The 22705-nt window shown below is 33.5% G+C and overlaps 4 protein-coding genes and 1 pseudogene across 4 annotated transcripts; 1 reads left to right on the plus strand and 4 right to left on the minus strand.

Moving 5' to 3' along the window:
• The first annotated feature begins 2487 nt into the window (after window positions 1–2487).
• Window positions 2488–3163, plus strand: LOC131631641 (uncharacterized). The gene is made up of 2 exons (XM_058902415.1): window positions 2488–2824; window positions 2908–3163. Exons 1-2 carry the CDS (start codon window positions 2543–2545, stop codon window positions 3151–3153), a joined length of 528 nt encoding a protein of 175 aa, XP_058758398.1. The 5' UTR covers window positions 2488–2542; the 3' UTR covers window positions 3154–3163.
• A 380-nt stretch (window positions 3164–3543) lies between these two features.
• LOC131631622 (uncharacterized) lies at window positions 3544–4811 on the minus strand. The gene is made up of 3 exons (XM_058902405.1): window positions 4280–4811; window positions 3941–4198; window positions 3544–3548 (listed from the first exon to the last, which is right to left on the minus strand). Exons 1-3 carry the CDS (start codon window positions 4809–4811, stop codon window positions 3544–3546), a joined length of 795 nt encoding a protein of 264 aa, XP_058758388.1.
• A 30-nt stretch (window positions 4812–4841) lies between these two features.
• On the minus strand, window positions 4842–6717 carry LOC131631623 (uncharacterized; annotated as a pseudogene).
• A 161-nt stretch (window positions 6718–6878) lies between these two features.
• LOC131631624 (uncharacterized) lies at window positions 6879–8208 on the minus strand. Its single transcript, XM_058902407.1, has 2 exons — window positions 8009–8208; window positions 6879–7944 (listed from the first exon to the last, which is right to left on the minus strand). The coding sequence occupies exons 1-2, from the start codon at window positions 8206–8208 to the stop codon at window positions 6879–6881; spliced, it is 1266 nt and encodes a 421-aa protein (XP_058758390.1).
• A 1996-nt stretch (window positions 8209–10204) lies between these two features.
• On the minus strand, window positions 10205–13366 carry LOC131631625 (uncharacterized). The gene is made up of 12 exons (XM_058902408.1): window positions 13229–13366; window positions 12490–12851; window positions 12200–12327; window positions 12027–12117; window positions 11813–11942; window positions 11547–11635; window positions 11321–11441; window positions 11066–11236; window positions 10939–10980; window positions 10792–10851; window positions 10611–10700; window positions 10205–10222 (listed from the first exon to the last, which is right to left on the minus strand). Exons 1-12 carry the CDS (start codon window positions 13364–13366, stop codon window positions 10205–10207), a joined length of 1440 nt encoding a protein of 479 aa, XP_058758391.1.
• Window positions 13367–22705: the final 9339 nt, after the last annotated feature.

Raw genomic sequence — 22705 nt, forward strand, 5'->3', positions numbered from 1 at the left:
CCCCCCTTACCTCAGATAATTGTTCTTGATCTTTGGTCTCTCCCTCTACAGATCTCCTTCAGTTCCTCGTGTTCTCAGCCTTCGTTCTTTCACGTTCTTTCTTCCTTTCCAGTTCCAAATGTTTATGAAAATAATATAATAATTTAGTAAAAAGGATTATAAAATTACCCTCCCTCTTTTACTAATTACTCATATGGCCCAAATGCCATAAACCATTATTTTCACAAAATCCCCAATAATTCTAATTATTAATTCAATAATCCAATTAAATTAATATTAAAATTATACGGGTGTTACAGTACTAAGTCTGGAAGGTAGTATTTTATTGTCATATGAATTAAGTGGTCAAGCCGTTCAATATGTTTACTACGACCGCAAATATACCGTTTCTCAATGGTTTATATATACCTCTTGTGTTATATTTATGTAGGAAATCGGCTCCAAAAACAGTGGGAATGAAAGAGGAAAGCTGGACCAGAATGGTTGACAACCCAGTGAAGCTGAGAAACAATGTTCTTGTTAGTTACGATGCCTTTCGTATAATTATATTTAGCAATGCTGCACAGTCTTATGGAAACTAAGTTAGGTGTTTTCTTTTCTGTTTCAGCATATTCCGAGAGCAGTTATTCGTGCATGCATACATGGGAAGATTCCAAGAATAAAGCTAATCGATCGCGACAACAATGTTCCGTATTATTGTGAGATGACAAAGAGGGAAGACACTGTGGACCGGTATATCTTTGGTGGATGGTCGGACTTCTGCAAAGACCGCAACCTTCAGAAAGGTGACATCCTACGTTTTTGCATCAGATATCCTCCGGTGGAAGAGATCTCTGTGGCCGTCCGACGTGGAAAAGCATAGTGTATAAGTTGTTTATTTAACTGATCGAGAAGCATAGTTTAATACTTTTTGGACAAATGTGGTAATGTTTTGGTTGTTTAATTTTTTTGGGCAAGACTTGGAATTTGAGAGTCATGGTTATTTGTTGTATTGACAGTATTATTATGGGCTGGATGGTTTATGTTACTACTCGAATGAAACTTAATGTTATGCGCAGTGTCATATATATTGGAAGTATATCATGGTTGTTGTAATTGTTTGCACGTGTTTCGTAAAAAGTCCAAAAATGCCAATGTTTGTTTCCTGCAGGTTTGTTTAGAGTTTTATTTTTCGGCACCGTAATTGATCTGTCATTACTGGCAGAGAAGCAGCGCTGTGGTTCTATTATGGCAATGTTTTTTGCCACTTTAGTTTTTTTGGACAACCATTGGGTTTTCAATGTCATATAAATTTGTTGTGCTGACAGAATTATTATGGGTTGCATGGTTTACATGAACACTTGAAGGAAAGTTAATGTTACGTGTGGACTCATATATTTTGGAAGTATTTGATGGTTGTTATAATTATTTCCATGTGTTTCGTAAACTGTGATATAATGCCAATGTTAGTTTACAATCGTATTTGTGAATGATCGATTATTGAGATTCAGTGCCTTAGTCTTTAAATTACATGGATGATTTTCTAATTAGGTGTTTAAACCCCAAGGCATGTATTTTGTTAGAACAAAACAAATCATATGGTGTGTTGGGTAAATTGGTTCACGCATCATTATTGTATCAGTAGCAATTTATGGGCGTTGTGAAAAAGAAAATAGGAATGTTTTATGATGTAAGGTTAAACAAATCATGGCATTGCTATGTATAATATGAAGTTATATTTTATGTCAAAAAAAAATATTGAAAGGTGGTATATAGATGATGCAATGGTGTACTACTTTATGCAATGCCACGACTCAACACATGTATATTGGTTGATACTACTTTATTTAAACTCAATTAAATAACAACTGGTACTTTGGAAACAAATTAATAGAACTGCAACTTTTTCTTTTAAGAAGATAAGTATGAATTGTGTTCACATGTGTTGTTTGTAAGCCACGCACTGTTGTGTTGTACCAAAACTGTTTGCATGTGGTTGTGAGGAATATATTCCTTTCCTTCTTGGAAGTATTAGACACTGTGCACATGTGAACCTGCAGAATAGATTCCTGTCGATTAGAAGGATAAGGACAATACCACATTGGAGAAAGCATGCTTACTTCATGGTAAAGGGTGAAAGTACCATGTGATGTTGCAGTTAATCACACATAATAAATAGGCATCCCTAATGTATGCACACAAACAAACCGAAAGCTCTTGTGCACATTGTTCATCACCTCTCCATCTGCATCATTTAAAAATTTCCTTTTGACTCTCCACAGCATTAAAAATGGATCTATGTGGCATTCTGAAGCATTCAGAAATGATAGATTATTCTCTAATTGCAAAGATCTCGACACATGTTTGGTTTGTGTTTTGATATAATTAAATAGTTTATAAATTTGTTTAATATATGCATATGTATTATTTACATTAACAAAGGAGATGCAAGTCTTTAATTTCATCGAAAACTTTCTAAATTTGACAATTGCAGTCCTACCCAGAGATTCAACAGGGATTTGTGAGAAGCTATGGAAATCAAATTGGCAAAAATTGGATCATAATGAATAACCATGGGGTACACCATGATCTGATCTATAACCAAATTGAAATGCATCCGCTTATTTTAAGTGGATGGCCTTGTATGGAATCGTATTACAGTCTTCCTTCGGATGTAGTATTGACGGTTGGATATTATGGTAACAACAACTATTCCATTTTATCAATTAGTGAGGTGGATAGACATCGGGACTTACCGCGTTTTCATAGCAGAAACGTGTTCTACAAAGAGATCCATTTTTTCGATGTAGATCTACTTCCTTTCAGTGTTGATCTGCCAAAATTAGTTGAGTATATAATAGCCCATCTATTTAAAATTGAAATGTCAAGCAATGTAGAACCAATAACTTATTTATGATTTTCCTGTAGAAATTGCCGGAGGAATTTGCAACTGTCCTCAAAGACAATGGATATGAAGACGTTGTGCTCTGCGGTGACAACGGGAAGAATAAATTAATGTCTCCCTTAAAAATTGAAGATCCTCGCCGCACAAAATTAGGATACGGATGGGACGAATTCTGCAGGTCTAACAACTTCAAATGCGGAGATAGGATTCGATTTAGGTTAGATGTTACTTCCTTGGACAAAACATGTTATGTGTATAAAATTGCATGAGTTTAGTAAATAATGAACATGTTATGCTACCTTTGATCTTCGTTGAATGGATATTTAACTTATGATGTTATATATTTAAGCTTTCTATTTATCACAAGTCATTATGGTACTGGTAGTTGGATAAGCAAGATTGACTTTCTATTTAATATATATTTATAACTACAACATATTGAACAATGCATTAACAGTAGCTCAGAAGTGTTATTCCCTTAGAATATACACAACCATAGAACTATAAAATATTAAGGTGGAATATAACATTCATAAAAGTGAAAATTCAGGTCATCATCCAGTAGAATCATGGTGTAGCTCACGGATGCTGAAACCTCATTCCAATCGATGTGATATTTTGCCTTCCAGTGATCTAATGTATAAAACCATTCTCCCCAGTTAGGCTGCAAATTGATATAAGCAACAATATAAAACCAAAGTTAAAGTAAGCTTTGAATTACCTTATACATATCCCATCTATATATTGTTGAAAACCTCCTTATAGACCACATTCGCAGTACTTGACTTCAACCTGTCGTTTTTGTCATATACCAGAATTTTTATTCCTTGCTTGGTTGTGACCCTTGACAGTGCAACATATATTTGGCCATGAGTGAAGACGTCTCGTGGCAAAAAAGTCCTACTTTATCCAGAGACTGTCCTTTAGATTTATTGATCGTCATTGCATATGAGACAATTATTGGAAATTGACGTCGTTTGAGTTTGAAGGACCAAGGGGATTGAGAGGGAGACATATCCATTCGAGGGATGTAGACCAAGTTTCCACAACACTTACCCGCCATTATTTTAGCCTCTATGACATGGTTTGCCATCTTAGTTATCATTACCCTAGTTCCGTTACACAAACCCTCCGACTGGTCTATGTTACGCATAAGCATAACATGTGTTCCTACCTTCAACCTAATGAGATGGTTAGGCAAACCTGAAGTAGTTAAGGAACTGAGAAACTCCGGTGTGAGTGTATCGACTACATTGGTGTCATGAATTTCTGACCTATCGACGGTATTTGAGCTGTAGTAATCCTTGGTTTCCCCTAAAGATGATATGAAGCTGGATGTTAGTCACTGTAATAATTGAAAAATAGATTTAGAAGGGATAGGAATACGATGACTACCTGGCATCAGATCAAGGACGTGATTGTTGATTTGATCGACAACTTCCAATGTAGAAGCAAGTATCGCCTTACTTTTTAGGTAGTCGTTAGATTGGTAGTTTTCGATAAAATCAGGATAAGTACAATTAACGATGGCAACTATTGGGTCTGTGTAATCCGTGATCAAAAGTTCTTGTGGCAGTTGAATATCGGCAAATCCATCATTTGGCTCGGAAAGTTTGCCTTCACCAATTTGCAACAGCCATTTTGAGAAGTCGGCAATTTCTTTTTTTCCAGCTTCATCTGGGCCGGATTGAAGTCGCATGTTATGTGTTAAAGTTAACACTTCAACATTCCGCCAAATGTAAGAAGCATTTATGGTAGAATGTACGATATCCGAACGACTCCCTCTAGGTACAACGGGCAAAATCTGTCTAAAATCACCACCAAAAACAACTACCTTACCGCCAAAGATCTCCTTTGAATTACTGTATGTAGACATGACGTCCTTCAAAGTTCGATCCAGTGCTTCAAAAGCATGTTTGTGTGCCATCGGTGCTTCATCCCATATAATAAGCTTTGTCTACCTTAGAAGGTCTGCAACGTCATCATTATATTCAATAGTGCATGTTGAATTGTCCATTGTTGGCACAGGTACCTTGAATTTAGAATGGGCAGTTCTACCACCGGGCAACAACAAAGAAGCTATTCCACTTGTTGCAACGGTTAGACAAATATCATATTTGGACCTCAATGCACTTGCAAGTGTTCACCACATGTAAGTCTTACCGGTTCCACCATAACCATGTAGGAAAAAGACACCACCCTTTTGCGCGTGAACAGACGCCATAATTTTATCAAATATTGTCCTTTGCTCATCTACAATGAATGGGAGCAAAATTTATGTAAGGGACTGATTTACATGAGATAGAAGTGATATCAGGCTATTCTGTACGAACCTGTCAGAGCGTTGAAAAGCGGCGTGAATTGGGTTCTCATTGTAGGCACATCATAACTCCGTTCATCATAAACCAGCCTGTTCCCTAATTTTTGTAGAACGTATCCATCAGGATATGGAATTGGTTTAAAGTCGCTGAGGCTTCTTCGATTTGCCTGCAGAAGTTTCTCGATTTCCGTCAATGTCAAATTCTTTAACTGATCTTTAGTGAGCACCAAATTTGTTCCAAATGATTGTACAAAACATTATTGTCATATATTTTTAAGGTATACATATAATTAAAAGTCCAGTTACAGTTTTTTAGTTGTTTATATGCAGAGTAAACAGCATATTGCAAGTACATGATTCTTATGAATAAACTTGTGTTAGACAATAATTTGACATTTCAATGGTAAAACGCATGAGTGGAAAAAATGATAACAATTCACTGTCTATTAGATATGGATCCAACAATTAATTTTTTAAAGCTTATTTTAATTCATAATTGCTTCAAACCTTTATTGTGAGCCAACTGTCTTTGCTGATGCAACAGACCCTCAGATAGTAGATCCCACGTCTCGTTCCAAACATGAGCAGGCCTATTAACAGCCGGGGATAAAAGCATCACTACAAAAAGTTTGCGGAGGAAATGGCCAGAACCCCATTCACTTGCCTCCCGTATTGCCCCAATGTATTCTCGGTCATCTTCTAGGAATCCCATTGCAAAGCATGCATCCCTAAAAGTATCAAACTGTGTGTCACCAACTTTGCGACATTCTTCGTAAGTTAGTGGTCCCTTCACTACGGTCAACATCAGTCGCAAGTAAAACAACTCTCCAGTGGTTGGTGGAACCCAGATCAAACGACCAATGGTGAACCCCTTTTTCCGCGGTTTCCATGTTCTGGTCTTTTTGTCATAAACAAATTTAGACACAAACTGACCATATGTAAGCGACCGTGCTTCCTCGTATTTCCCATTAGCAACAAACCAAGCAGTGAACATAGACTCCGTTACACTTGCTTTTTCCAATATATTTTCCATTCTTGCATGATCGGGGTAGTAAACAGCCTGCTCACCTACTAAATGATAATACATACGTTCGACCGCCGGTTTCCTGCCATGAATGTGGTAGGAATAAATTCTCCAACACGCCTCACTCGGGGACACATATCTACAATCCAGATACTGTTTGATCTCATCAACAGGCTCTGTGTCGTTTCCTGAGCCGTTGCCAGAAGTTGAAATTGTTGCTCCGATTCTATCAAACCCCTTGTGAATATATTTGAATAGATATTTGATTGATGTACTTTGGTTACACCACTCCATGTTAATATGTGCATGGTATTTCAGCAGGAATCTTGTATTGTAAGGTACAACATGTCGATTATCCAAAGATACACCATTTTTTTGGACAACATGGGTATTTGATCGCCTCCTATAGAGGGGATAGCCATCTGCATCAACAACAGTATCTTATTGGAAAGGCTTGGGGAAGAATTTCGAGCATTTTCTATTTTTCATGCAGCGTGAATTCATCCGCGATGGACCGCACGGACCATGCATCATGTGTGCGGAGACCAATTTATACAGTGTTGGATGTAAATTGGGGTCTGGAATTTCAACACAAATGATTTTATCTATATCAGATGGTGTTGGATATTTGCTCTGAGGGTGTAAGAAGACTAATATATGAGCATGCGGCAATCCTCGTTTTTGAAATTCAATAGTGTACATAACTGTAACGAAACAACACATGTTAAATTAGTTTGCATTGTCAATAACCAAAGAGTATGAATATCTACAATAAAGAGAAGTTGGAAAGAATCATTACATGCAATAACCTTCCCGAGCACGTGCCGTTTGGTTATATCAGTCATGAGATCGTCAAATTTGATTTTGAATACTTTGGTTATGAGATCAGGTCTATCATGTGGCTTTAAATTAGTGCCAGATAATGCACGTTCTATGTCAGGCCAAGCAGGATTGTAAGTAAACGTAACAAACAAATCTGGGAAGCCCAACTTACTTGAAATGGCCATACCATCAAAATATAGCTGGTCCATGTAACGCTTGCTCCCAATAAAAGTAGATGGCAAAACTACCCTTTTTCCTCGCTTTGGTGCTGTGTTCGCTTGAGCCCCGTGAGTTTTCTCATTCAACTGATTATATTTTCCAACTTGTAACTTGGACTGGTTAGTCCTCAACCAATTGAGACGTTTTGATTCCATCATTGCAAACCCATCGACCAATAACTGTTGAAAAAGCCGTCTTGAGTGAAGCAATGTCATTGCCTCAGCTTTGCGCTCTTGCAAACGAAAACACAGCCAATCTTTGATTGATTGGCGATTTTTCCTGGTAACCTCAGCTTCATGTTCATACCTGTGCAGTATATTTTTCCTATATCCATCCTCCCCATAAACAAAAATGAGCGGGTATTGGTAGGCCAAATAAGCAGGATGAAATTCAGTAATTTTTTGCAAATGGCCATCGCGTGCATGGACGATGATGTCTCTCTGTGTTGTGGGATCGATATCCCCAACAATTAGAGCAGCCACTACTGACACAGTTGGTGTATTGTATACACGGCCATCTTCAGCCCTATCACTGATTAGTCGTATCTTCAAGTCTAAGAACTCATTTCCTCTCAAAAGATCTCTTGCCATTCGAAATGCCCTTGCATGAGGATTGCATTCATCCAACATATCCTTTAACTTAAGAACAATATCCCTGCTGAGAACATCATTGTCCCTGCAAAAAAATTGTCATTGTTATTACAATGTAGTCCTGTATTTATCGTAATAAATACAATTACCTGAAGAATTTCATCCTGTTATCTACTTCATTGTCGGTGTCATATATATATAGTTGAGCATATTGGGGATGATGTCCAACATCCGGCATCAACGTCCCTATATGATGAGATGTTTGACCGTGCAGTTGTAAAGTAGGTGGTCCTCCTCCATGTGCAACGGTGTCGTCGAATTTCATCCCAGGAGAAGTAAACGAAAACATGGCGTTATAAGTGCGAAGGTTGCTTTGGTAGTTCTTACTCTCTGCACCATTTTTATCATGTAATAGTAGCTGCAGCAGTGGGGGGATTTAAAAGTAACGGCAATACAGCTTTTCCACTCCGACAACACTGGTGAAACTTAGGAACAGTCGTATGCCGTGATTTGTCTCTGCGTTCCTGATACCACATGGATGCATGACAAAATGGGCAATCCCAAACTCTATCTCCTATGTCAGAGTATTCTGTACCGGCAGTTACAACAATATCAAAAAACATACTTATTAGTTTTAAAATATAGACAAATAATAAGAAAGAAAACATACGTTCTAAAAGGGAGTCGACAACATCGTCATTTTCAATGCTTTCATCATCATTAGAAGAAGAATCCCCCAGGTTCACATCATCTTCGGAGTTAGAGTCCGTATCAAACGTGTAATTGGCAGTGGTGTCAATATGCGTTGTTCTATTGAGTGTTTTGCTGCCTGCATTGGAAGTAGAAGCATGGCCAGTGTTACATGGCGGTGGAATGGTTTGGTTAAAAGTTTTCAGTAGGTTATTGGCAGCAGTGGGGAGTGTTCTCCTCCTTTTTTGGTGTGATTGTCGATGTATAAGTGTATTGGACGGGGTAGTGAAGCACTAGTTAGATAGGCTGTCCGATAGAGGGGTACGATTATGTGAATTTGGTGTATGGGTGGTGGCTAAAACAGGTTGTTTGATTAAGGGTGAATTTTCTTTGTTTGGGTGATTAGATACATTGTTCCTGTTATCCAAAATGATCCTCCTCCTCTTCCTAGCAATTGAAGCAGAACTTGAAGATTGCCCTGTTTCAAATATAGTACAATAAGCATTTCCAGTTGAACAATGGTTTGTCCCCATTGAGCCATTACGGTTCTGTGCATGTGTTTGTTTATCCATGGGAACTGGAGCTGGTTGTAGCATGGCAGTTGGGACTTTTCCTATCCAATTTTTACGCGTGCGTCGACGCTGAGCTAAAATAAGTTTTCTTCTCCTTATAGCATTTTTTGCAGTTGCAGTTGTTGTTGAAGTAGAGCTGGACTCCATTAATGAAGAAAAGTTATTTCAATACTTTTGTATCTAAGACTCGATCACAGGGTTATAAAACAAAGGCAGTCCAACGCATGTGGAAGGAGGAAGTAAGTGACGATTTAGGTAATGCTGGTCTTGCTCTTGCGAAAACAGAATTATTTCTGGCCTGGTGCTGTGAAAGGGTACTAAAAAATGAGAGGGTAATTTGAAAATTTGTAGTTTCCCGCAAAAAGCTAGATTTTTAAAATATACATTTGAAAAAATGGTTGAACTTGGTTGAGGAAGATTAAAATATTAGTATTAATTATAGTTAGTAGCATTACCACATTTCCTCACGCAACAATGACTGATCTTGGGTTATGTTTTGGTGTGAAGAGTCATTGGAAAGCAGGAAAGCATGAGATCTGACATTCGGTCTTATCCATAGGATGGCTGCAATATAGTTTGTAGGAATGATACTACAAAAAGCATGTGATCTTTAACATGACAGAGTTGAAAAGGTGCTGGACACTATATTTATTTAATTTAATTTAAAAGATGACACCATGAATCTCTTTAAGAGTATATATTATTATATATTATATTTGTCAATCTAAAAATACAAACTAATGTGGATGCACCTGATAGTTTTATTTCTTTAAGTTTCTGCCAATTCTTGGAACATAATAATCAACTAATTTTAGAAAAAAAGCAGTACTTTCAACTTATCAGTTGTAATGATCATCGTTGAGTCACTTGTTCAACTTATAGGTGCATATATTTATTTAATTAAAACTATTAGATAAGATTTAGGAATATTTGAGATGTACTTTGTTGGTTAACATTATAAACAGTCTCATTTTAGGGTGATTAAGACTATTAATATAAGATAATAATATAAATAAGATGGTTGTACTATGCTATCAATAAAAACAGTCTCATTTTAAATAGTGTTATTTGATATGTACTTTGCTAATCTCTTACAGAAATCTACAAAGTTTAAACAAACAGTTAAAGTGAACACACCATTTTTTCTGAGAAGGAATTATAATAAGAATATAGTATTAAGGAATTAATATTACAACATAAATGAAAAACTAAAGTCAGCATTGAAATAAAATTAGATATCCAACAATAACATAATATTTTGCAGAACAGAAAAGTGAGAGCAGAAACGCTCGACTTGGATTGTATCAAAATAGTAGACGCGAAAACTAAGTCATTATAAATTAGGACTACGACTATCTCTTGTTCTACAACACGGTGTTCTTGTTCAATTTGGTCGAAGATAGTTCACGGACACGTAAAACGACTATTTGTTTTTCTCCAACTTGATGATCTTCTTCAATTTGGTCGAAGATAGTTCACCATCACGTACAGATGTTGATTCTCTGGAGCCATCATGAGTCTGCCTTTTTGCGGTGGGTGTTAGAGGCTCCGGGTTATGCTTGGATGTTATCTCTAGGTGCTGTAAACATAACATAAAAAAGGCTTTATGTGTATGTGGTGTTCATTACTTTTTGCATACAGTTCATGCGTATAAGATGGAAAATGATTACCGTAACAACGTCACAATCATCGGCAGCATCAGTTTTAGCCTCATCTACGCTCTCTTTAATCTGCAGAATATAAACAGGAGATAGGAGTTGTGTCTCAAATCCATTATCAAACAACTAAATTTGCAATATCTGAGCATTTATATATACCTGCAGTGGGAGGGGTGTACCGAATGGTTCAGAACTCACGACCTATAGTGTATAAAGAGAATCAGTTATAGTATACATGTAGATGATGTAAAGAATAAGGACAAATGCAAGTTGAGTTTGGTGATACCTGAGTGTCCGTCCAAGGCGCCTTAAATTGTTTAACGAACTCGCTATCTTTTATGAACATGACAACTGAGGCGCTGTCCCAGCTAGGCTGCCATTTAACCCTTAAAGCAAGATCCAGGTCCAACATGGCATTGAGAGCTAACGGGAATTCCAATGGATCTGTGATACCAGCCTATTCAACAAATATACAACGTTAGCAACGATCAGCGACAAAAGTTAAAAACCGTATACATAATTGTTGTACGAAGTTAAAAACCTTTATCATTGTTTCCCGCATCTGAGCAGCTGACAACTGTAAGATTTCGGTACATTCTCGATCCCAGAAAATAAATTTGCAAGAAGTTTGCCCATGGAAACCTTCAACTTCAATCTTATACCTATTATTGGTTTATTGTATTAGAAACGAATGTTGAAAAACCATAATCATAACAATTAGCAAATAGGTTATGTGACTCAAAGAAAAAGGTCCCAACGAACCGTACTTATAGATTTCCGCCTCAGTAGAATGTCCATTATCACATTTGTAGGGAGGTTTGTCACCGCGAACAGATTTAGTGCATTCATGGCAGCACTGGTAGTACCATCAGTAGGAAGACGCAATTAGTTTTCTCGTTTTTGCATATGTAGCACAGAAAGTAATCTGCATGAGAAAATGAATATGAATTAGAAGAAAGCATATATATACTCAAACAGCTTCACATTTCAGAACTTGTACGTCGCGGTATTTTTTCATCTAGACTAGTGGTACAGAAACAGCCCCGTGCAGCAACTTCTGTACACGACTATGACCAACATTGTCATTTGTCGAAGTGCGAGAGTATTGTTGAGACTGAGAGGTTTGTTGTGTGGAAACAATACGCAGTGATTCCTTTGGGAAACTGCATGATTTTAATTCATAATCAATATCTACAATATAAGATGAATTTAAAAGACATTGAGACTATAAATATCATGGAAGCCACCTGTTGAGGAAGTCCTTGACACAAGGAAAATCTGCATTGATAAGGAGCTTGGTAACATGGAATGTGTTGGTAACAGAGAGTGGGTATTGGCCTAAGTAAAAAAAAGAACAATGCAAACAAATGACGACACCATCGGACGTAAGAAATAAACATTAAAAAATACAATAGCGTACCAGCTTCCTTAACTTTTGCATACTGAATCAAAATAACGGTCGGGTCACATGTCGCAGTCTTGTTCTCGTTAAACTTAAAAAACTCGTTGGCATAGTCCTCCCAAAGGGTGCAATTTATGGTGTTGTTGCTGCAGACAGTACAATGGGGCTGTTATTATACATGAAATAGACGCAAAACGGATAAACGAAGCATGCTCGAACCACTTACCTTGAATCTTTGAACATAAAATTAACCTGAAGTTTTTTCCCCCCACTTTGCGTTTGTTGATACCCAATACTCTCGAGCATACCAATAACGTCTAAGTAATTGTTGAAAATGAAGCACATAAGAAATTGAGCTACTATATAATGCGAAAAGAAAAGAATATAGCAATGTAGTGTTATCAATGAGCACGTTCTTCTGAAAGTTGTCGGTTATGATGTCAGAGAAACTGGTGAAAGTGCGCGGTTTTGGGGGTATCTCATGTTTGTCAACATCACCAACAGCAGTTCCTCCCGTAAATTTCACCAAGAACTTGTGGGAGCATGGTTCGAAAACTAAGTTATTTGGCTGCACTGCAAAATTTGACACGGTATACGTATGGCCCACCTCAAACTTCTCATTGTATGCGGCCATGCATGCAGTTGGAACAACCACGTGAATATCACACCCCTGAGAATATAAAAAAGGTTAAATCGCATAACACTAACTCAAAAGCAATAAATAAGAATGACAGCATATCTACAATATAAGAAATCACGAAAAACATGTACTAAACGTGTTGAAACATATAAGGCAAAACATGTAAAACACCAAAAGCATGAAACACATGGGCAAAAAGTTCAGAAAAAGTTAAAAACTATAAAAAAACACAAAAAACATGGTAGATGTTAGCTAACTGTAAACACAAAACATAATCTTAAAAACACATCTACAATACAAACAATCAAAAGTTGAAGACGACGATAAACAAACCAGAAGTTAAAAAACCCTACGATGATTTAGGTTAAAAAACGCAAAGATTGAAGTTAACAGATTTGTTCATTTACCTCTTTGTCTTCAAAGATCATCTCAAAGTGCTCATTGTTGTTGGAGACTACCTTCCATTTATGGGCCACTCTGACCGCCACTTTCCACAGCTCCTTTGTGTCGTTGATGTCAATAATCTTCTCCATCGGACGAGCCATTTAGGAGCAGATGTTGAAGATAACACACAGAGGTTGAAGACAGCAAAGGGTTAGATAAGAGATTCGGAAGGTGGGAGACAAATGAATAACGAAAAGGGAGGAGGAAAGGAAGGTTGAAGACCGAAGAAAGTAGAAGATGGAAAAGGGTTAGAAAAGAGATATGGAAAGGTAATGAGTGAAAGGAAATGAAAAGACTTTAGAGTCTGATTAGGAGAATAGCCATATCTCTGTTTCCAAGAAAGATAGTTCAAATATTTGGAAAAAGGTAGTTGTTGGATTTGTTGAGTTCACGTGTGTTGATATGTTTTAGAAAGGTAGAAATGTTTTAGAAAGGCAGAAGTAGAATATAGAAATTAGAAAAGCAAAGAAATACAAGGAACATGTCCACGTGGCAGATTTAAGAAGCAGAGGGGCAGAAATGTATTTTCCATATCAGTAAACTTTCTTATATTGTAGATGTATAAATCATGAGATGCTTCATATTATAGAAAATGTGTGTGTAAATTTACATTATATAAATATTTTTCTCACATTTAGCAATTTGTATTATTTTTTTGTCAGCGTTTCTTTTACAAAAACTTTCTACAGCTATTTTGTTTTATATCTCAATTATTTTATCTATTTTTTATTATTATATTTATTTGTAGGCTAGAATTAAAAATTTAGTTTTAGATAGGCAAAGTCTTTTTCACTTCTTTTATTTTTTGCTATATTATTCCTTCAATTTTTAAATATTAAAATATTGGTTTAATTAAATATTTCATAGTTTGAGATCAATAAAAAATAATGATTGGTCGATAATGTTTTAAGAAAAGGAAAATTATTGTTGTTGGATAACGCTCATCACATTAGCCCTATTGTGCTTTCTAATCAAGAGGATAGAAAAGAGAATAATTAATTACACAATATTTTAATATTTATTTGATAAGATTTATTTGTTTAAAATGTCTTCCTAGTAAGCAAAAGGTAAGACAAACTCTTATCTTAAATCTTAAAAAAATTGTTGTAAAGTTAATTTAGTCTTTCAATATAAAATAAATTTAATAAAATGATAAATTGTATCTTTCATAAATAAAAAGAGTTATTACCAACTTTAATTTTAGATTTTTATTGGTAAAAATTTTTATACTAATTTATACAATTAATTTTAAATTGAAATTTAGTTAAATTATATCAAATAACTAAAATAAACAAATTAAATTAGAGTGCAACGATATTTTCTTTTTATGATATATCATATTATATGATTTTTTTACTATTCTATTTTATTTATCTAAAAATATATAAATATTTATTTTAATACATCTGGATAATCAATATTATTAAAAAAAAATCTAAAGATTTTTTAAAATTAAAATTTATTATTTTTTTGCTTTAAAAAATATGGCAAAATATCCTTTTTCGTCCCTTAAATTTACCCCGGGGTCCATTTTGGTCCCTTAATTTTTAAAAAGTTCAAATAGATCCCTTATCTATTAAAAAGGTGGCACGTTAGTCCTTTTCGTCAATTTGATAGAAACGGGCGTTAGACTGTGCATGTGTACACTTTAATTATGAAAAAAACGAGTGTACCAGTAGGCTATGTTCATTTTGGTTGCTTTCTTTTCTTTCTTCAGCTAGTTATTAATACTAGTAGTAATAATAATACTAATAATACTGGTAGTAATAATAATACTAATAGTAATATTAATAATATTAATAGTAATACTAAAAATAATAGTAGTAATAATAATAATAATAATAATAATAATAATAATAATAATAATATTAGTAATAATAATAATAATAATAATAATAATAATAATAATAATAATACTACGTAGTAATAATAATAATAGTAATATTAATAATAATAATACTAATAGTAATATTAATAATTGAAACAAAAAATATCGATTTATTATTATTCTTGTTACTATTGAGATGTCTTCCTTTATTAATGTTTCTCTTAAATAAATTCAAACGAGCAAAATAATAAATACACTAGGGTGATGAAGTATACAACTAATACTTGTTTTAGTGTTGCAGTAGAATAATGCAGGTTGGATGGAGGATGGATTCATGTGATTTTGTTGGGGGTTGACCGAAATCATGATTATAGATGTAATATAAAAATATAGCTGAGCTATGGAGGAAGTGCAAAATCAATAGAGTGAATGCTATTATTAATTAGCATGTATGTATATGAAGAATAAGCAAATTGGAGTATATCTTACAAAGATAATGTATATTCCAAATTATTCCATAACGATTGAATGGAAAACAAAATGAGAACATTGAGTTTGGACAGAAATGTATTTTGTAATACGATTGTCTTCTTATTGTTATAAAATTAAAATAAACAATAAAAAATATATAAATATCATTCACACGTTTTAATTGGCTCCTTATACACGTCTTTCAAAATTTTAATATAAAAAATTACAATAAAAAGATAAAATTCCAAAATAATACTTTTTAAAACATTAAAAGTTTAAAATATTTAATATTAAGGAAAGTATTTTTTTTAAAAAGAGGCAAAGTAAAAAACCCGTAACTAATTTGATTTGCTTTTTTGTTTTACTTACCAAAAAAAATGATTAGTTTTATAAGTTAGAATTCATTCAATCACGGTCAATATATTTTTTAATAAGATATAAATTATGATTTAGTATAAAATTAAATAGTTATACATGTATGTTTATTATTAAATAACTTACAAATTGATTTTAGGAATATTTAGATCATTAAAGATTTTGTATACAGGGTATAAGGAATCTCCTCTAAAGTTTGAAATTTTTAGAATTAATGAAAATACATTAAAGGTTTTATGTATAGCCTAGTGGTACACTCATTTTTATTAATAAGTAGCTGCAGAAAGAAAAGAAACCAATCAAAATGAACATAGCCTAGTGGTACACTTATTTGTACCTTACATAAGGGGTCTATTTGAACATTTTAAACAAGTTACATGTAGTCTAGTGGCAATGACACACAAAAATGTTACAAACTAACAGTGCTGGAAATGTTACACCGATAACAAAATAAAAATGCAGGAAATTTTACACTGATAATTTACACTGATAAAAAATGACAGTACAATAGAAGTAAAATTCATCGTGTCTTATAACTAATTTACAAATTTCCTATTACTCTATAATCCTAACCATCTAATTCTTTGCTAGTCTTATGATTTTTGCATTTGCTGTCAAACTAGTGTAAAATGTCCTTCCTCAACTAGTGCATGATGTTGCTTCCAATATGCAGAGTGTGTCAAATCCTCTTCCTTAACTAGTGAAGAAAGTTGCTTCCAATATCCTTCAATTTTGACAGTTTACTCATTTCTTCATGATGGATCAAACAATATTGCATATGCACCTTTAAGACTTGGCCTGTGCAGCGACATCCAAATACTATAAAGCAAACAACTAAAAAAGTGAACAAAAACTTTCAAAAGGATCAAGCATAAACCAACCCAAATTCTCAGTTTAGATTATATGCAATGCAAAATCTATCTTCAAGCAAAGCATCATCCTCATCGTCCTCGTCATCAAGTGGACGATCACTTATATTAGTAATACTAGAACCATAACGTTGTTTAAAATCATCATTTGAAGTAGGCGATAAGGCTATTTAATCCTCTCCTCTAGATCAAGGGCTAACACATTTTTACTTAAAATAATTAATCACCTACACATGAATTCAACTATTACCTGAGTTAAAAGTGTAATATTTCATCCATCAGGAAGAGGTTAAAAAGATGTAGCAGAAATATAGATATGCATCCTGATATAATGGCTGACCTGCAATACATATTCAAAACAACTAAAGGCAAAAATAAATATATATCATCATGGAAGGCATATCTTGAATATTAGAATCTATGGAGTTGGAAGGTAAGCCATGTGTTAATTGATACTTATTTTGAATTAGGGTAAGTTTTGACAAAATCAAACTAATATTTTTTTTATAAGCAAAATAGTATTAATGGGAAGTGTAAGGGATACTCCAAATAATTAAAGAAAAATATAAGATAAAATCAAAGTAATATGATTTTTTTGAAATTTCGAATTATAATTAATTGTTTTTAAAGCTATCAATATCCATGAAGCTGAAACTAGTTGTGTGTGTTCAATTTGGGATAAAATCACAAAGAGCTATATATGCTTATATGAGAAAAATTAGGTAACTGAAAATGAAATTTGTAGCGAGCATGGAAACGTCACTTCATCACATGGTTTTCTAATTTTTCCTTTTGACATTAATATTGTTTTCCAATTTTATATAAAACTAAATCTGAGTTTAACTTTAACCCTGCCTCAATGAAAAACTAGATCTTGGACTTTATATAAAATTTTGTTTTCTTATGATGACAATTAATATCCTTGATGCCCTAAGAATGGAATTAGGATTAAACCATTTGAACAAAGAAAGGTTAATCTAAATGGCAGAAAACTCACTTTAATTATTCAACTATCATATCCATAACTTATTTCGAGACACTCAAGTAGGCGATAAGGCGAGAACCTGTACAGATATAGTAGCATGATCAAATTAGATGATAAATCCTAAGACATTTTCTTTACAGGGTCACATTTAATGGAATCCTCAATAACTTGGCAATATAATTTCAGCTCTGGAAAAAAGAAATGCAGAGTTAATTTGAGATTTCAACAAAAAATTTCAGACCAAGACTTACCGAAATAGGAGTGATCTTCAACAATGAGGACTAACCTTTGGAAGATCACATATATACACGTTTATGGAATATCATTTCTGCAAGAATCTGGCTATTAATTTTCACTATTGGGTTATGAATTTGATTACCACAGTCCCTTTTTTCGGTAAGATGTTTCCTTGACTTTTTATTTTTTTAAAAACAGTGGTTGGCAGTAGTGGAATTGGACATAGTAGTAATACAGTATAAACATATAACCAACAATGACACCAAAATAATTCAAAATAAAAGGAAAACACAAAATGAAACAGGTATTAAGAGTTAAATTGATATTTTAGTATGAATTTGAAGTTATATAATACAGTACAGATACTCAAATAGGAAACCTGATCCTTTGGCCAAACAGTATGGTACTGGAAATATTTCCTCCACGGCGTGGAGATGGACCAATAGTAACTATCAAGGAAGTCCTATGTGTGCTTGCAAATTACTAGAAAACATTAAACATGAATTGTAGAATAGAACAAAAAAATTCCAAAGTTACAAAGCAAAGCAGAGAGTAAGAGAGACTATATAAATATGTCAATCAAGGATTTGAGAAACCAGTTCCTCGGACCATGAATGACATTATAACACTGAACGACAATTAAGACCCTTGCTCGAAAAATGCCGATAAGTGATTGAAATCGCCGGGAAAACCGAAACTGACCGGAGAAGAAAGCGACTGAGAGAGAGAGAGAGAGAGGAATGTGTTGCAAATTATTAATAATAATTAATAATATGAGTGTGTTCCAAAATGACAAGGAAAATATGCTATGATTTGAATTTTGAATTCGGAGAGTGGCAACTCTTCATGAAATGCTGCGGAATAAAACCTGCAACCGTTGGTGAATCATGCTATGGGCCAAAAGTCATAACTCTTGGAATAGAAATTGTTTCACCAACGGTCGCTACCTTGTGAAACAATATCAGCATGGCCTATAAAAGCATAATTTCGGATTCAGAATTCACATTACAAAAAATCAAAAATCCTCTAGAATAAATTTCAGACACTCTTCGCTACATTCGAGTTTTCACCCGTCTTGTGCAGACTCGAGAAGGCTGAAGTATTCTAGATATTCCTGCGTAGAAACTAAAAGACAAATTGGGAGTGCTTGAAATACTACAAGGAAATGTTCCGTACACGATTCTAGCCTCGATCCCATTCGGTTTAAATTAATTTTCTAACAGAATGAGAATTTGGGATTAAGAATTTGGTGCCGCATTATAAAACGCCAAGCATCAAACCATGGAAATTGGATATGGTGTGCTTTGCTTCTACCGATTACCGCCGCCGGAAAAAATGAAGGGAAAAATTGAGACGTTATTGAGAAACATGGAGAGATGGAGAGATAGATATAATAAAATACTGTAGATGTTTTAGAGCATCCACATCCATATCACCCAATTTGGTGGTATAAATGGACCCCACTTAATATAATATATTATTTCACACTTCTGAATTATTTAAACCACCTAATTAAAATTTATAAATATCCATACTACCCATCTAAAACTTTAAAATGAGTCTCACTAATCACAAAATATACACTAACTTAACATTTAATATAATAAAAAATTGAAAAGCACCGTAGCATTATTTGGATACTGTGGTTATGTAATACTACACCATTTGCATTCAATTATCCATACTATTCTGACACAAGTGGTACATGTGGCAAATACCACCCCCTATATTTATGCTCTTAGAATTGTACAAAACGTACCAAAAGTAAAAATATTTCTGACACCGTAAAAAAACCTTTTGACATTGTGTAAAAATAATCACCTATAAATAATCGTACATGTTCTCAAGTGTATGATAATAGATGTTAAGTATTCATTTAATCCTACGACTATTTTTAGAGGTTTCACCGGTGAGGGACTTAATTGAGCTCTCACCTTAAACTTAACCAAATAATGAAAACAAAATAATTTAATTGAAAATAAAAATATATATATATCATTCTAAAATTTAAAAACTAAAAGAAAATATTTTTTAAACACATTTCATTGTTTTTTTTTGTTTTTTTAAATTAAATTAAATTCTATTCATTTAAATTAAATAATACAATTAATATATTTTTAAATAAAGTATATATATATATATATATATATATATATATATATATATATATATATATATATATATATATATATATATAAACGAAATATGTTTTTTCTCACCTGAATCGTGAATTTTATATATATATATATATATATATATATATATATATATATATAAATAGATTGTTCTTGTATAATTAAAAACAACTTGTGCATCTTCGACATTTAAATTATTTGTTCGAACCTCTTTTAAGTGATTCCAATCGTCTCTATAAGAAAAGTTAAATCGTTAAAAATTATAGCAACCTTTTAGATAGGCAAACATTTTTCAATAAACTTCTCAACAAGATTTTTTGCAGCACTACTTCATATTTTTATTTTACGAGACCTCAAATAAGATACATTTTTTAGTCTAATCATGACATATTATGATTATTGTCAAATGATTTTATAGTTCAAATGTGACTATTATTTTTTTCCTATAGTAAGTGATGATTGACATTCATGGATATGGTTGAACATTTTTTTCTTCAATTCCACATTATCATCTCTGGTAGTTTATCTCCCATACACATACTAATTTATCTTACTTGATCAAGTATGAATTACAAATCCTATTGCTTTAGAAAATAATATATAAAAATCTATAGCTTTTTTCATTCTTACATAAGACTCAATATTCTCTTCTGCAGCAATATCAATGTGGCTCATCACAAAAGTTGATAGTTGATTCAAGTTCATCATCCAAAATAGTCTCTTTTTTCATGTGAAAAAATTGACTCTATCCATAAAAAGTTATTCTAATAAAATTTTAATATGCATTTAATCCCTTTAAATATACAATTATTTTCATCTCAAATGCAAAAATAAAAAACTAAACTATAATTTTTTATTCTTATTTTCATCTCAAATTAAAAGTACATATATTTGTAAGAATAATAAACTAAACTACAATTATTTTTGTAACACCCCTTTTCTAACCCCAAATGATATAAATTATTCAAAAAGTAATCATATGCATAAAAAGGGCGTCACATGTTATTTTCATCACAATGAAAACCTAGAACAATCAAACTAACATGGACCTTATCATTTCATAACACAATTTGAAACCTCATGCTTTCACAAACTATGCATATCGCATGCGGAAGAATAAGTACAACTCAAACAATTTCAATGAGTATATCTCATACTATATTCATCTACCAATCTCAAATAACATACTCAATTATGCTAAACCAAATCGAAATCTAGGCAACATAGCCTTTAACAACATATCCAAATATCATGTCAAATACGAAAAGATAACAATATCTAAATAATCCAAAACATGAGTTCAAATAGACCCTCCCAAGTGTTACATGACCAGAGCATTTGACTCTATACCTAACTAAAAGGTAAACCAAAGCTCCTCGGATAAACTCGCTACTCGTCGGAACCTGCACGATGTCACGATGAACATCATTCAACCGAAGGGTGAGAGTTCAAATTATTATAGATAAACATAATAATGGGAAATGAAAAACACAATAAGAATACATTTCACAAATTCATCACTTTTCTCAAAACGTACATTCTTACACCATATATCAATTATCACACAAAACAATCACATTGAATACAAAAACAATCACATAGCACGCAATGTGACTTGAATGTAATAAATGTGAATCAATGCACGTGGTACCATGTGAACCCAAACTTTCACCGCTTTCCGATCAATATCTAGAATTCAAGCCACGCTTTCGATCCAGACAAGACCAAATCCACCATTGTGAACCCAAAGTTTCACCGCTTCCGATTCTACCTCTAGAATCCAAGCCAACATGTGAACCCAAAGTTTCACCACCTCTATTTCCAATCAAGGATCAAGGTCAACCATGTGAACCCAAAGTTTCACCGCTTATGTTTCAAAGCCACCATGTATGCATGTGCAACAAGACTCACAATATATGCAATTAAGATTGTCACACAATCTTAACATACCGTATACCACAATAATTTGCACAATTTGAATTATCCATCAAACGTTGTACAACATGCATACATCATCAATAAAGCATCTACATAGCATTTATCAATCACAATAACATATAGCATACAAGCCAACCAATGTCATTCTTAACAATCCCCCAGAACAACATATACATTTGCTAAATCTAAGCGTCATGTATACATACAATTATCGAAACATATACAATTAAGAATTATCCATATAATCTTAACATCCAATCATATCACCAAAATTCAACTAATTGAATTATTCAACCATTGTACAAAACACATTTATCATACAACAATTACAATAATGCATAACAATTAGCATTCATCGTTTCCCATATATCACAATTAGCACATTGTACGAAATACCAATACATGTTATCCACAATTAACATCAATCCATGACATACACCATTACATTATACGAAATGGTGATTCTACCACTCCAAATCACTTTCATACAACAAATAATAGTACATACAACCAACATAAATCTAGCATAAACCCTAACATTTTCCATATCCATGAAATTGAAAGATGAATAAATTATACACAAACATACGTGAAATTCTGGT

The sequence above is a fragment of the Vicia villosa genome, unplaced genomic scaffold (genome assembly GCF_029867415.1).
Source record: "Vicia villosa cultivar HV-30 ecotype Madison, WI unplaced genomic scaffold, Vvil1.0 ctg.000852F_1_1, whole genome shotgun sequence".
In the NCBI taxonomy this organism is placed as follows: Eukaryota; Viridiplantae; Streptophyta; class Magnoliopsida; order Fabales; family Fabaceae; genus Vicia; species Vicia villosa.